This window comes from Oryzias latipes, chromosome 16 (genome assembly GCF_002234675.1).
Source record: "Oryzias latipes chromosome 16, ASM223467v1".
NCBI lineage: Eukaryota > Metazoa > Chordata > Actinopteri > Beloniformes > Adrianichthyidae > Oryzias > Oryzias latipes.
The window spans coordinates 18,577,442-18,591,860 of NC_019874.2; the positions used below are offsets into that span (position 1 = coordinate 18,577,442).

Sequence of the window (14,419 nt, forward strand, 5' to 3'; positions counted from 1 at the left end):
CAACGCAGGGCCCCCCCGGAAAAGGACGCCCACAGCCCCAGACGAGCACCCCACCACCACCCAGGAGTTCCGGGCATCCCCCCGCCCCAACCCCAGGTACGAGCCAGGACCCCCCAAGGGAGACCCGCTCCGCACTCCAGGCAGCCACCCACCCGACCCACGGTTGGTCCAGGGAAGAGCAAGGCAGGGGCCCGCCGCCCCCGCCCAGGAGGGGGGAACCCCGGGGAAAAAAGGGCGGCCCACAAGGGGTGTTATAAATATGGCCCGACCAGGCTCGGCCATGTTGGAAGTTTGGCGGGGCCCAGCGCTCAGGGGCAAGGACCAGGACCCACCCCCCAGGGACACGAACACCCCCGGCTCAGGTGTAATATGAATCCCCCCACCGTGCGGAGAGAGCACCGCCGGGCCCAGGGAGCCGGCACCCAGGGGGCACGGCCACCATCGCCAAGGGGCCCGCACCCCCCACCAGGGAAGGGGTAGGGGACAGATGGACCCAGGTCTCACCTTCCTTGCAAAATGTGTGTGTGTATGTGTGTTTGAGAGGGTGTGTGTGTGCATGTGTGTGTGTTTATGTTGGAATGTATATATTGAAGGGGGAGGGGTATGTGTACTAAGGGGGGGTGCAGTTAAAATTGGCGAGTAGGGCACTAAGGGGACGCCTCCTGAATACTCACAGTGATGTCCCCTCACCCTCCCCACCAAGGGGCCCTAAATATCTAAGGTGCGGTTAAAATTGGCGGGTGGGGTGCCAGGAGGACATCTGCTGCTTGCTTGCAGTGATGTCCAAGCACCCCCCCTACCAAGGACCCTACATGTCTAAGGTGCAAATAAAACCGAAAGAGGGGGGCACACTCCATACGGCAACCATAGGAGGGGGGGCCACTGCCAAGTAGCCCCCCCCCCCCAAGGCGCATCGCAGGCTAGACCCCCCACCCCCTCACCCTAATATGAGGTTATATGAGGAAGGGGGTAAGTTGGGGACAGCTGGTAGACTGTCCCCCGGTGGTCAAACAGCTGTCCCCCAGCCCCCCCCAGCAAAGGGGCCAGGGCCACCCAGCCCAGGGGCCCCACCCCCGGAGGCGCCGACACCCCAGGCCCGGCACCACCCACCCCACACAGAGAGAGAGGAGCCAGAAAGCTTCGCCCCCCCCAAAGCAAGCCCAGGCCCCCACCCCCAGACGCCGGCCCTAGAGGAGCTCTGGTCAGGCCTTGACGGGACCGAGGGGGTTAACGGGTCGGGGTCTCCGCTGAGGCAATCAGTGGTTGCCTCGGCCAGAGGACCACGCAGCGCACCAGCCCGCCCCACCCAGGCACCGGACCCGACCCCCCGACCAACGGAGCCCCCACCGCCCCCGACAGGCACCGGAGGCCCCGACCCCCACCCCAAACCACGGCAGAAGGGCAAGGAGCAGCGACGACCAAGTCCCCCACCCCCTAAGTCATGGAGTCAACCACAGGAGACCAGAGAGACTGAATTCTTTCAAAGTTACTTGAGCTTTGGGCTGACATTTTTTCCAAGCTGATATGATCAAACAGCAGATTTCTGTGTTGACTTATGTTTATATTTTTCTTGTTTTTCCAATTTATTAAAATAGTTTTTTTGGCAATACAAAGAGTTATGAAAATGATAGATGGTAATCCTTCTTCTATATCGATGGCACTCATGTCACCAAGCACACAAAGTGACGGTGAGGCCGTGATTGAAACCTTAAGCCAGACTGATAAATCGGCACATACCTGCTGCCAGAGAGCCTGGACAGGAGTGCAGAACCACAGTGCGTGCATGTAGCTGTCGGGTACCTTCCCGTTTGCTTTAAAGAGAACACGGCATGTGGTGGTATTGTATAGGGTGGAATACCTGTATAACCCGGAAAGTCCTTGTTCAGATGAAAGGAAATGTTGCATTTAATTTCAAATTAAGGTCCCAGAGTGTGGAGAGACCCAGAAGTCCATGAAAAGTTTCGATGCCCTGCTATGTCATCTGCTGTCGTTGGTTCACTGTACTTTCTGAAGTCCACAGTCATTGCAGCTGTCTACCAGGAACACTTAATGCTGCCTTCTCTTATACGGAGATCCGAGTTTCATTTTTCTGCAGGACTTGTCACCTCCTCACACTGCTAAAGGTACCACCAGTTGGTTCAGTGACCATGGTGTTACTGTAAATAATTGTCCCAATAAACTCATCTGACTTGAATCCTAAAGAAGATCTATTGGCTGTTGTTAATGGGAAGATGAGAGACAGCACATCCAAGAATGCAGATGACCTGAAGGCAGCTACTAAAGTAACCTAGACCTCCATTATACTCAGTGCAGTACTATAGGCTGATCTCCCCAATGCCACGATGGATTGATGCAGTAATTCCTACATAAAAGAAGCCCAACCAAAGATTGAGTGAATGTAAAGAAAATTTTATAAAGCCTGACATTTGTGCTAAAACTCACTTTTTTACTTGTCCAATGGCTTATTCTAATTTTCAAAGATGCTAAATCTTAGATAAATTACAAGGAAAAAAAGGGTTTAAATACTTTAAATTTACATCTAAGAGTTTATATCCACAAAAGTTGGTGTACGAACTGCACAGTGGTCAACAGCCACTGTGCCGAGGCGATAGAGCATATGACTGTTAAATAACGGCCACACTATCTGCCTTGTGAGTTTACGGCGGTGTTTGTCATGGCTGTTTACATCCCGCCGGGGGCTAATGCTAACGAAGCGCTAACGAAGCTACACAGCAACATCAGCTCGCTCCAGCACAAGCACCCCGAGGCCTTTTACGTGGTTGCAGGGGACTTTGACCATGTAAACCTGACAGACACTCTGCCCAAGTTCCACCAGCATATAGACTTTCCAACACAAGGAAATAACACTCTGGACTGTGTCTATACCAACAAAAAGGACGCATACAGAGCTGTCCCCCCATCCTCATTTGGGCTTCTCAGACCACATTGCAATCATGCTGGTCCCTACTTACCGCCCTCTCCTCAGACGCCAGGCACCAACACAGAGGACCATCACAGTGTGGCCCAGTGAGGCTGCACCAGCTGTTCAAGACTGTTTCCAGCACAGACTGGCAGATCTTCAGGGAGGCAGCTTTGCACGAGGAGGAGGTGGACCTGGAGGATTACACATCAGGAGTCTTCGGGTACATCAGAAAGTGCACAGAGGATGTCACCAGCACCAGGACTGCAACGGACTATCCCAAACAGAAACTCTGGCTGAACGCAGAGGTGCGGTCTCTGCTGAAAAACAGGTATGATGCATTCCAGTCTGGTGACAAGGTGGCACTCAGAGCAGTGAGAATGGAGCTGCACGCTGGGGTAAAGAGGGCCAAGGCTGCATATGCTCAGAGGATCCAGGAACACTTTACGTCCAATAATCCCCCGAGTATGTGGAAGGGCATTAAGTGAATCACAAACTACAACACCAGAGATGCACAATACCCTGAGGACCCCTCTCTACCAGACGCACTCAACCTCTTCTACTCCTGCTTTGAGGACTCCAACATCCCCCACCCCCCACCCCCCAGTACCAGATTCACCATCCCACCTGGCGAAGAGCCTTTCAGCATGACGCCCGCGGATGTTAGGAGGACCCTCCAGAGGATCAACCGTCACAAAGCAGCTGGACCCGACAGCATCCCTGGACGGGTGCAGAAGGACTGTGCACACCAGCTCACAGAGGTGCTGATAGACATATTCAACACCTCTCTGAAGCAGTCAGTGTTCCCCACCTGCCTGAAAACCGCCATCATCATTCCAATCCCCAAAACATCCTCAGTGACGGGTCTGAATGACTATCGGCCGGTGGCCCTGACACTGACAGTCATGAAATGCTTCGAAAAACTGGTCATGACCCGCATCACAGAATCCATCGATGTCACCAAGGACCTGCACCAATATGCGTACAGGTCAAACCGATCCATAGAGGACGCCATCTCCTCTGTGGTCCACACAACCCTCACCAACCCAGAGAACAAAAACTCGTACGTTCGCCTGCTCTTTGTGGACTTCACATCAGCCTTCAACACCATCATCCCACAGACCCTCACCCAAAAACTGCACACACTTGGACTGAGCCCCAGTCTATGCCACTGTACAATCAGGATCAGACACCATGACGACAGGCATACACTGTAAACTGTCAGCAGCAAAAATGGGTTTGTATGTTATACGACATAAAGAGAGACATAAGCCCACTGGATTAAGTATATCTTAATTAAAAAAAACACCCAGCATCATCTAACTAAATATGGTTCGTTAATCAAAAAAGAGTGAACACTTTGCTCGTTGGTAAAATAAACATTGCTTGAAAAAGTCTTTATTCTTAATCTGTGAGTAAATATTTGAAACTAAAAGACACTTGTGGATTTCACCAACATTATTTTCGGTTTCTCTTGAAAATAATTAGTTGGCTTTCATTGTAGCTACCTTACCCGACAGAAGTTTACTACCTACAAACAGGCAGAGGCTGATTCACCATTAAGCAAAAAAGAGCTTCCAGCTCACTGGGTTAGTTATAAATTTGTACTCCAATTTCTAAATTGATCATAACTGACTCTAGTACAAGGCTGTGGTGAATGTTTTTCTCTCTTTGTACAGTCAGCAGAGTGGGTATGACTAATGTGATTAATGCATACATTGCCTTATTTGCACAACAGCCTGTGTTTGCTCAACATTGTTCATATTTAAGGTGGGTGTCCATTTTGCACAATTTTACCAAAAAGTAGCTAAAATATCTTTCTAACATAAACAAAAATCAAATTACAAGTAAATAAGATGAATAACGAGAGATATAAGATATATGAATAAGAGATACATGAATAATGTAATATGTAATAAGAAATGAATAAACTTACCCTTATCTCCAATCTCTTACATCCCATTCTCTCCTTTCCTGTTATTTTTTGAGCCTGTATTATTTCTGTATTTTGTCTTCCAGTGTCATATCAGCCCACGTGGGCTGCGCACATTAGTGCATGACACTTAAATCAAATCAAATCAATCAATATACACTTTGTGTGTCAGAAGATTCAACAGGAACATCTGTCCAACACATCTTATCGGTAAGCTCAGGGCTTGGACAGGACCTGTAAATAAATAAATAAATAAATAGGTATTTGAAATAATCCATTATCCTTGGCAACAAGGTCTGCCATAAGATCTCACTTAAGGTAAAGAATTTTGCTTTGTTTTTTGGGATATTTGAACATTTTACTCTTTTAGCCTTGAAGTTCTCAAAAACAGTTCCTAGTCTTAGGCCGGCAAAAGATAGAAAATTTAACATCAAGACAAGAAGAAAAAACACAGAAAAAAACAAAACCTATTGAAATGTTGCATCAACTTTAAACTTAAAAAACCTTTTTTTGTTTAACTAAAAACTTTTTTTTACATTGGCCTTATACATAATTCACATAAATGTATCTGTGAAGAATATCATTCATTCAGGATGGTTAAAAAGCCTAAAATTAGTATTTTAGTTTTTTTCAATTGAAGACTTTTCACGTCTTATCCAAGGGGTTTTCTTAATTCTCTATTTTCTCAGCAGTGGCAGAACCTATTTGATGAGTGGTAATTGTCTTCAACTAAGCTTAGATCACCCTTTTAAATAATATTTCTGCTCCCCTTTCACAAATTGAATCTATTTTCTAAAAACGAAATATCTGAACAAATGCAACTAATATTTGTAGACTTGAAACTGTCAGCAAAGAGCTGCTAAAACCTCCCTTTAGCTAACACACAATTCTCTTTAAACAGTCAAGTCTGGACAGACATGCATGCATGCCTGCTGCATCATGTAGAATGTGGTGTTTGAATTGGAGCAATGTTGGACCTTCTGTAAGCAGCCAAGCAAACAGTAACCTGTAAGACGTTCTGTTGGTTCAATATTTTGACACAAGTCACCAATATTGATGGGAAGAAATAACCCCTTTATTTAAAGGTTGTGTTCATTCTGGTTAAATCTACAATACAGGTCAATATTAATACAAGGTTAAATTTACTTAATGTTAGACATATGACACAATGCACCATAATTATGCCCTATGGATGTTCATGTAAAATCTCAGTTCTCTAATAGAGCGTTTTTGTCAAAAAGACTTTAATGTGAAACTGGAATCACAGAATTTGTATTTTCTTACATGTTCTTGTGGCATTTTCTAATTATGGAGGACATTCCATTCATTATAAGGACATTGATCCTAAAAATTGCGCTTTTGAGTATTTCTTTATTCAAATCGTGAAACAGTAGCAGATGCTTTTTGAAATAGCTTGTAGCAGTAACGTAGGTGGTACAGTCAGTGGGCAACAAGCTCCCTACTCTGCTACATCATTCGTCTTTGTCTTCCTCGTCTGAGCTGGCAAATGGATCATAACTGTACAGCTGGATAGCTTCAATATTGCTCATCCTTTTTGTTGCACCAGTAGTATTAGGTTGGGGGTGAAGGGCTGTAAGGAATTGGGAGAACGTGTAAACAAAGGGATGATGGGACGTCAACAGTCCCACACACAACTCAGAGGCATGTTTCTTATGAACTACCACTCTGCAGTAACTATGTTCTAGAAAACAAAACAGTTTTTTTTAAATTTAGGCTTAAAATGGTAAAAATCATAATTAAAAGACCACTGGGAACGATCAAAAGATGATCGGAGTGGGACTTTGACTTTTTGTGTGCAGGTGTGCTCTTTGAAGACAACGAGCTCCAACATATTTACCTATATTTAGATATGTGGCCTTGCACATTTGATAGACATATTCTCCCAAGCCCGCTTTTAGGGGAAGGGGTGTGGCCTTCTGACATGTTTAGAGAGATTGGTTGACATGGAAATGTAGACGGACCAATCACGGCTTACTGAGGAGTCTAGTTCCATGTTCAATAAAAAAAAAAAAAAAAACTGACATATCACGAGAATGGACTTTTTCTCTCAAACTTTATTGATCATAACATTAAATTACAAAACTTAACATCAAGGAATCAAATAGATCTATCAACTGGTTGGAACCAGAAGCAAGGCATTTTCTATGGATGACGTCACACAAAGTCAATGGCAGGAACCGTTGACTCGGCAGCAGGCGCTTTCGGAGGGCGTGTGGCTATCTACCCACATGTCCTTTGCAATAAGAAATCCTGGATTACAGTGATCACATTTTCTCTGTGGACTAGTTCCTGATTCTTTATATATCAGTCTTTATATACCATAACTTAGAATTTTTTTCTCCTAATACTGTACTTTTATGAGTAAAATATGAAGTCTGTTGTATGGTTAATCTGCTTAACCATACAACGGGGGGGGGGGGGGGGGACAGCAAAAGAGCAACAAAACAAATTTAAAAAATTAAAAATTCTGAATAAGATTTGTTGTATTTAAATACATCCCCAAAAGACCAAAAGAAAGGATGCAACAACAGCCGATTACATGCAGGAGAGTGGGTCCAGCTCCAGCAGAAAAAAGTCTCCTTCTGGTTCAAGTTTATGTCAGGCGAACAATGCGGAGCATTGTGTATCCCTCCGCGGCAATGCGCGTGTTTTGTGCTGCAAATGACTCCCCAAATTCAAGTTTAGAGGAAAAATTTGTATTTAAAGATATGTTTCAAAAGGTTTAGGAATGTGTTTTGGCTGCGAAATAAATGCAAACCAGCTTTTTTAACAAAGTCCGGGTTCAGCTGAGGACAAGCGGGAGGAACCCAGTGACTTCCATTCACGGACGGTCTCTTTTTTTTAGCGGAGGCATAAACTGTGATTTACGACCACCTGCTTCGCTCACACCTGATCGTAATCCCACATTAACTTTATCAAATTATTTTCTTATTTTTCCTAAATTGATTTCAAAGAGTTTTTCTTTTCTATTCTTCTTCGTGCATCTATTTACTGAAGTTTTGCAGTTTTTCCATTTGGTTTGAATCTGCACAAACTTTTTGAAACAAGTTTAAGGGTACCACTCCCCTGACAACAACCACACTTAAAAAAAAACTAGTCTGACTGGTTTACATATAATAGGCGACAAACAAAACAATTTGGGTGGGTTCTGAGAAAGAAGGTGTGTCGGAGGATTTAAAAGGATCCAGTCTGCATTTCCTCCTCACTTCCATTTTGTCCATCTCCTTTGGTCAAGCAAGTCCCGCAAACTTTCGGTAAGTAAGAAAGAAAAATAGGTTTCGATCAATGTACAAAGTTAAAATACATTCGTTTGTATGCATTTACTTTTAAAACTTTTTTTTAAAAGTTTGGATTAAATTGCATGCAGAAGTTAGTTTGATTTTAGAGGATTTTGGAAAAGACTGTTGGAATTGTTCCAGTTTTATCCTTTAAACTTTGAACAAACTCTAAATAAATATAAATGATAGTATCTGGCTTATTTAAAACCTTTGAATTGGCATTAAAGGACTCTGGCCATTTCTTATAACTTTAGAATAAAGGCCCGTACACACCGGGACGAATATTCGCCAGGCGTTATTCGCCAGCGTTTTTCGCCACGTTTTTTGTGTTCACACCCAGGCGATTTTCGCTGACGATGAGTGGAGTGAACATGCAATTTCATTCCCTGACATTAGATGGCGCTTAATGTAAAACAGAAATACTCCTGTACACAAGGTGGCGCTGCGCAACTTTACGCTTCTTAAAGTCGCTTTTCACTCAGAAGAAGAGAGCAAGTATTTACACGCTTGTCAGAATCAAACAAAGAAAACATGAATATTTCAAGCACCAGTAGCTCCAACTGGTACTTGGTTCGGGGATGTTTTAGAATGTCCGTCATTATTGCTTCGCGGCTGTGTAGACGCTACTTGGCGTCTATCTTCTTCGCTGGTATGTGTGCTCAGCAAGGCAGTTTTGTGTTTGAGCGCCCCCAAGTTGTGTTTTACTGTAACTTCAGAAGCTCCAGACACGTGAGCAAAAGCGCCATTCTCATTGGTCGAGTAGATTTCGACGCGACGCGTCGAAAAAAAAAAACGAACCCGAGGCGTTTTTTTTTTGACGCGTGGCGTTTTTACGCGTCGGTGTGCACACTCTCATTGGTGCCCTTTGTTTAGTCACGAGGCGTTAAACGTCGGCGAAAATCGCCGGCGAAATTCGTCCCGGTGTGAACAGGCCTTTAAGAGAAAGCAATCTATGGCGTGCAGCGCTGATGTGCATTTGTCGAGTAGAGAAAAATATATCCACATCATATTTGGACTTAAGTGTTTGAAAAAAATTCCTGGTGAGTCACATCTGCCCCTAAGTTTATGGAAAAAAAAACGGCAACAAGACGATTTGTAACGGGACTTGGAGGGACTTTAAACAGTAAACTGAGCTGTTCAGATGAATCGTCTCTGACTCCAGCTGGGTGACGCCCATCACTTTCAAATGTTGGTTAGAGTCTGACAATCCTAAATGTTGAAGGGGTGAATAGGAAATGGATGAGAATCTTTTGGTTTGTTTCAGACACCATGACTACAATCTTTGAGGCAATCGCAATTCTGAGGAAAGTTTTTGACAAGTATGCTGGGAAAGAAGGAGATGCAAAAACTCTGACAAAGAAGGAACTCACAGATCTGCTCAAAGAGCAGCTTGGAGGGGCTGTAAGTACAATCCATGAGTTAACATTGCATTAAATAGACCTGTCAATTTAACATGTTCCTATTGTGTTCACTTATTTTATCCTTAGCCTCCAAAACAAGCAGAAATGGACAAGTTCTTCAAAATGCTGGATGAGGATGGCGATGGCGTTGTCGATTTCAACGAGTATGTGGTCCTATGCGCAAGCTTGGCTATGATGTTGGCCCCCTAAAGGAAAGAACAGTCTTTGTCCTGGTTTACTTCACTTAAAATAATGTTTAAAAAAAAAAGGTAACAACCATGCACTACTGTGGAAACTCTTGAGAAAATGTGCTTTTTTTTGTTTTTTTTCCATGAAACCTGACCTTGTTTGAAATGTAATTGCATGCAATTTGACTGTTTGGATTTCAAGAAAATGCAAATAAAAATCTCTTTCTCTAAATTGTTTTTTTTTTCCACCAGGAGTATGAAATAAACCTACGAATTGTAGGTCCCTATAAATAAAGATTACTACTGAATTTAGATTCAGTCTTGTGGATTTACTTTAATCTGCTAAAGGACTTGTCAATGTGCAGCCCATCCTTTCACTAAGAGATTTAACTTTTTTTTTTTTTTTTAAAACATCACCAACGTAAATGAGAATTGGCCTTTTATTTAGAAATTACGCTCATATTTAAATCTACAATACAGATAAAGATTAAGCCAAGGTTCATTTTGAATACTTTTTAGACATCGGACACAATACCATCATTATGCCGTAAAGCTCTTAATTTAATATTTCAGCTCTATAATAGAACATATTTGCCATAAAGAGAAACTATTTGTTTTGTGGTGCCTGATGGAAATGACTTCTCTTTTGGGTGTCACATTGCAGCCGCTGAGGGTGGCACAACCAACTCTCTGTGAACTATTTCCTGATTCTTAAGTCGACCCTTTTATCTAATAACTCTGAAGTTTTTTTGTTTTCCCTAAAATGGATTACAATGTTTTCTGGGTAAGATATGAAGCCTTTGCATGCAAAAAACGTTTATTGTGGCATAAATGCAAGTTAAAAACGGCAAATAAGTGGAGGGGGGAGACAACGCAACGGGCAGAAATGTCAATGTTTACTAAGACTGATCACAAAAGACTAGAAGAAAGCAAAAGCAGGAGAGTGGGTCCAGCTCCAGCAGAATGAAGTCTCCTTCAAGTTAATGTGAGTTTATGACAGGCGAACAATGCAGAAGCGCTTTGTATCCTTCCGCGGGAATGCCCATGATCAAGAGATATATCGCTAGAGGAGACTTGGGAAACCTGGCCGACGGTGGCGGAGCGCGACGCCATCTTGCTGAGGTCGACGACGCCCACATGACAATGATTTCTATAGCCTTTGGTGGCATCTAAGTAGCTTTTATATAATTCATATTTATTCATATTTATATATATTTATACATATATATAAATAAATATTTTATATATATATATATATATATATATATATATATATATATATATATATATATATATATATATATATATATATATATATATATAAAATCATTTGTTGCTGTTAAATAAGAGAAATAGTTAGCCTTATAAATACTAACTTTAATGAAAAATGCATTGTTGCAGGACTTCTTATAAATAAATAAAAATATTAAAAAATATTTTTTAAAAATAATTTTTAAACATTTCGAAGTTTTAGACCACTTTGACATGTAATTTAAATTATTTAGAAAAACCCAACAATAAGTCAATAATAATAATGTTGAATCAATAATAAATAATAGAAATAAATCAAGAGTAAGTCAATAATAATATTAAATGATAACAATAAATCAATAATAGATCAATAATAAATTATAATAATAAATCAATAATAAGTAAAAAAAAATAAGTCCAAAAGCCAACAACAGATTTTCCCCTTTAAAAAAACAAAGAAAAACAATAGATTTATCCCACTGATTCATGTGAGTGATCAGTTAGTGTAACACAGATGTTATGGTGCCGGGTTTCAAGCGAACAGTTTGGCCAGTCTTATCAAAATCTGTTTCCACAAAATGTTTTGAACATAGCCAGACTGTATTACTAGTTGGTAACCACAGTGATCCATCTGGGTTAGTTCTTTTCATTGCTAAGGCCCACTTTTACCTTAAGTCTGAATCCATTGGAAACCTGCAAGAAAAGTGCAGTCACTGAGTCAGAAATGTGTAAATCTATATTACTATAATAGCCTAGTCCTAGTATACTGTATATAGGTTTAACAAAAATGAAGTTTACATTTATGTGGACAGCTAATTCATCATGCAGCATGTTGATAATAGCCCTGCAGCACCATGTATGTCAACATGTGTACTATAAATGAAGCCCGTGCAGCTTTAAAAGCAAAAAATATATATATATTATTTACCTGTGTAATGTTATGCCTTCGTGGACTCATTTCTCCGACACCCACACAATGAACTGGCATTATGCAAAAAATTTGTTCACATGCATGCACTGCAGCAGTAACTTGACCTCACCAAGATGGCAGTGCTCTCACGTGATGTCTCCTCTAGTGATATAACTCAATGCCCATGATTCTACTGCTAACGACTCCACACATTCAACTCCAAATGCAAGAATATAAGAAAATGTGTTTTAAAATCGAGGCTTAAGTTTCAGAATGTGGTTTGGCTGATATTTACTTAAATGCAAACCCGTTGTTTGTTCAACGAAGTCCGGGTTTAAGTGAGGACTTCCGTTCACAGACTGCGTTCTCTCAGCAGAACCACAAACTTAGATTAATGCCCACCTGATCCTCTTGTTTTTTATTCCCCAATTGATTTGTTTTCTCAGAAATTCATTTCCCCCTATCTATCTATCTGTCTGTCTGTCTGTCTGTCTGTCTGTCTGTCTGCCTGCCTGCCTGCCTGCCTGCCTGCCTGCCTGCCTGCCTGCCTGCCTGCCTACCTACCTACCTACCTACCTACCTACCTACCTACCTACCTGTCTGTCTGTCTGTCTGTCTGTCTGTCTGTCTGTCTGTCTGTCTGTCTGTCTGTCTGTCTGTCTGTCTGTCTGTCTGTCTGTCTGTCTGTCTGTCTGTCTGTCTGTCTGTCTGTCTGTCTGTCTGTCTACCTGTCTATCTATATTCGTTTTTATGCTTTTTTACAAAACAATCATGCGGATCTGTTTACAGACTGGTTTTATTCTTCGCAAAGTCTTTCCAACCAACCAGTTAACTAGTCAAACTGGTTTGAAGATATGTCCGGGGAAGATAACGAAAGAGGCGTCTCAGTAAGAAAGTGCGTGGGAGTACATATAAGGATCGATGCTGCGTATCCTATACGCATTTCCATTGTTCTATATGTTCTGTAGCAAGTCTCACAAATTTTCGGTAAGTGAGAAGGAAAAAATTGGTTTTGATCAAAATATAATGTCAATCAAAATGCTTTTAATTTTGCATGCAGAAGTTAATTTGGTTTTAGAGAATTTTACACAAGAAAGTGTTGGAATAATTTCAATTGTACCCTTTAAAATTTGAAATATATGAAATAAAGATAAACTATTTTGCTCCTAAAAAAATCTGAAATGGGCATGGACTCTAGCCATATCCTGCAACTTCAAAATAAGATTTAATGGAGTGCAGAGCTGACTGCTTTGATGTGATTTTGTCAAGGGGAGAAAAATATATCCACATCATATTTGGACTTATGTGTTAAAAATGTTGAAGGGGTGAATAGGAAAGGAATGACAATCTTTTCGTTTGTTTCAGACACCATGACTACAATCTTTGAGGCAATCACAATTCTCAGGCAGGTTTTTGACAAGTATGCTGGGAAAGAAGGAGATCCAAAGACTCTAACAAAGAAGGAAGTCTTAGAACTGCTGAAGGAGCAGCTTGGAGAAGCTGTAAGTACGCATGGGTTAAAATTGCACTAAATAGACAATTTCAATACCACATATTTCCTGTTACCTTTTTTTGTCTTTAGCCTTCAAGCAAAGCAGAATTGGACGATTTTTTCAATATGCTCGATGATGATGGCGACGGCGTTGTCGATTTCAACGAGTATGTGGTCCTATGCGCAAGCTTGGCTTTGATGTTGGCCCCCTAAAGGAAAGAACAGTCTCTTAGTTCTGGTTTACTTCACTTAAAATAAGTGTTTGTTTTTTTTTTAAAAAAGGTAACAACCATGAACTACTGTTGAATCTCTTTTAAATGTGCTTTTTTTGCAACCACCATAATGTGTAGTCTTGTGCAAGCCATGCTAAACTTTTCTCTTTCCCCCCCATGAAACCTGAAGTTGTTTGAACTGTACTTGCATGTTATTTGACTGTCCGATGGTGGATTCTAACAAAATGCAAATAAAATTTGAATCTCTATCAAATTAAGAGGAGTAGTTGTTGCTTACTCTCCAAAACCCCTTTTTTTTCTCTTAACTATCAGAGTAGCAATAATTCGGTACCACAGGTTATTTATAAAAAGCATTTCTTAAAGTCACTCTTCCTCAGCCATACCTGTGTGTATATAAACCAAAAACAGGAAGCATTATGCTCTTCTTGGGTAAGTGTTTTAGAAAAGAAGCAAAACATGTTTAGAGAGGAAACAGTCAAACTGAGGGGAATACATTGAAAAGTTGTTCAACTTGTTTTTACCTCAGCGGCAGTATTTAATTTTCAGTTTTACATTCTTTAGTACATAAAGTAGCCATTTCCAAAATTACGGAAAAATGGACCACATGTGTGTAAAAACGATAAATATTTAGTTTGTGTGTGTGTATGTTTGCACTAAGAATATTTTTTGTTCCACAATCCAATGTTGGGGATGTCATCTTTTTGTAACCATGGCATTTCAGAGTTCCTAAGTGCTATCCATCTATCAATACATTAAAATATACAAGATGACCAAATTTAGATTCAATTCTGGG

The 14,419-nt window shown here is 41.4% G+C and overlaps 1 protein-coding gene and 1 long non-coding RNA gene across 2 annotated transcripts; both read left to right on the plus strand.

Moving 5' to 3' along the window:
- Positions 1-7,679: 7,679 nt before the first annotated feature.
- On the plus strand, positions 7,680-9,972 carry LOC101156352. Its single transcript, XR_002291993.2, has 3 exons — positions 7,680-8,128; positions 9,417-9,553; positions 9,640-9,972. It is a non-coding gene; the product is annotated as an uncharacterized LOC101156352 (long non-coding RNA).
- Positions 9,973-12,669: 2,697 nt separating this feature from the next.
- Positions 12,670-13,883, plus strand: LOC111948957 (protein S100-G-like). Its single transcript, XM_023964229.1, has 3 exons — positions 12,670-12,888; positions 13,267-13,403; positions 13,484-13,883. The coding sequence occupies exons 2-3, from the start codon at positions 13,272-13,274 to the stop codon at positions 13,604-13,606; spliced, it is 255 nt and encodes an 84-aa protein (XP_023819997.1). The 5' UTR covers positions 12,670-12,888; positions 13,267-13,271; the 3' UTR covers positions 13,607-13,883.
- The last annotated feature ends 536 nt before the right edge of the window (positions 13,884-14,419 follow it).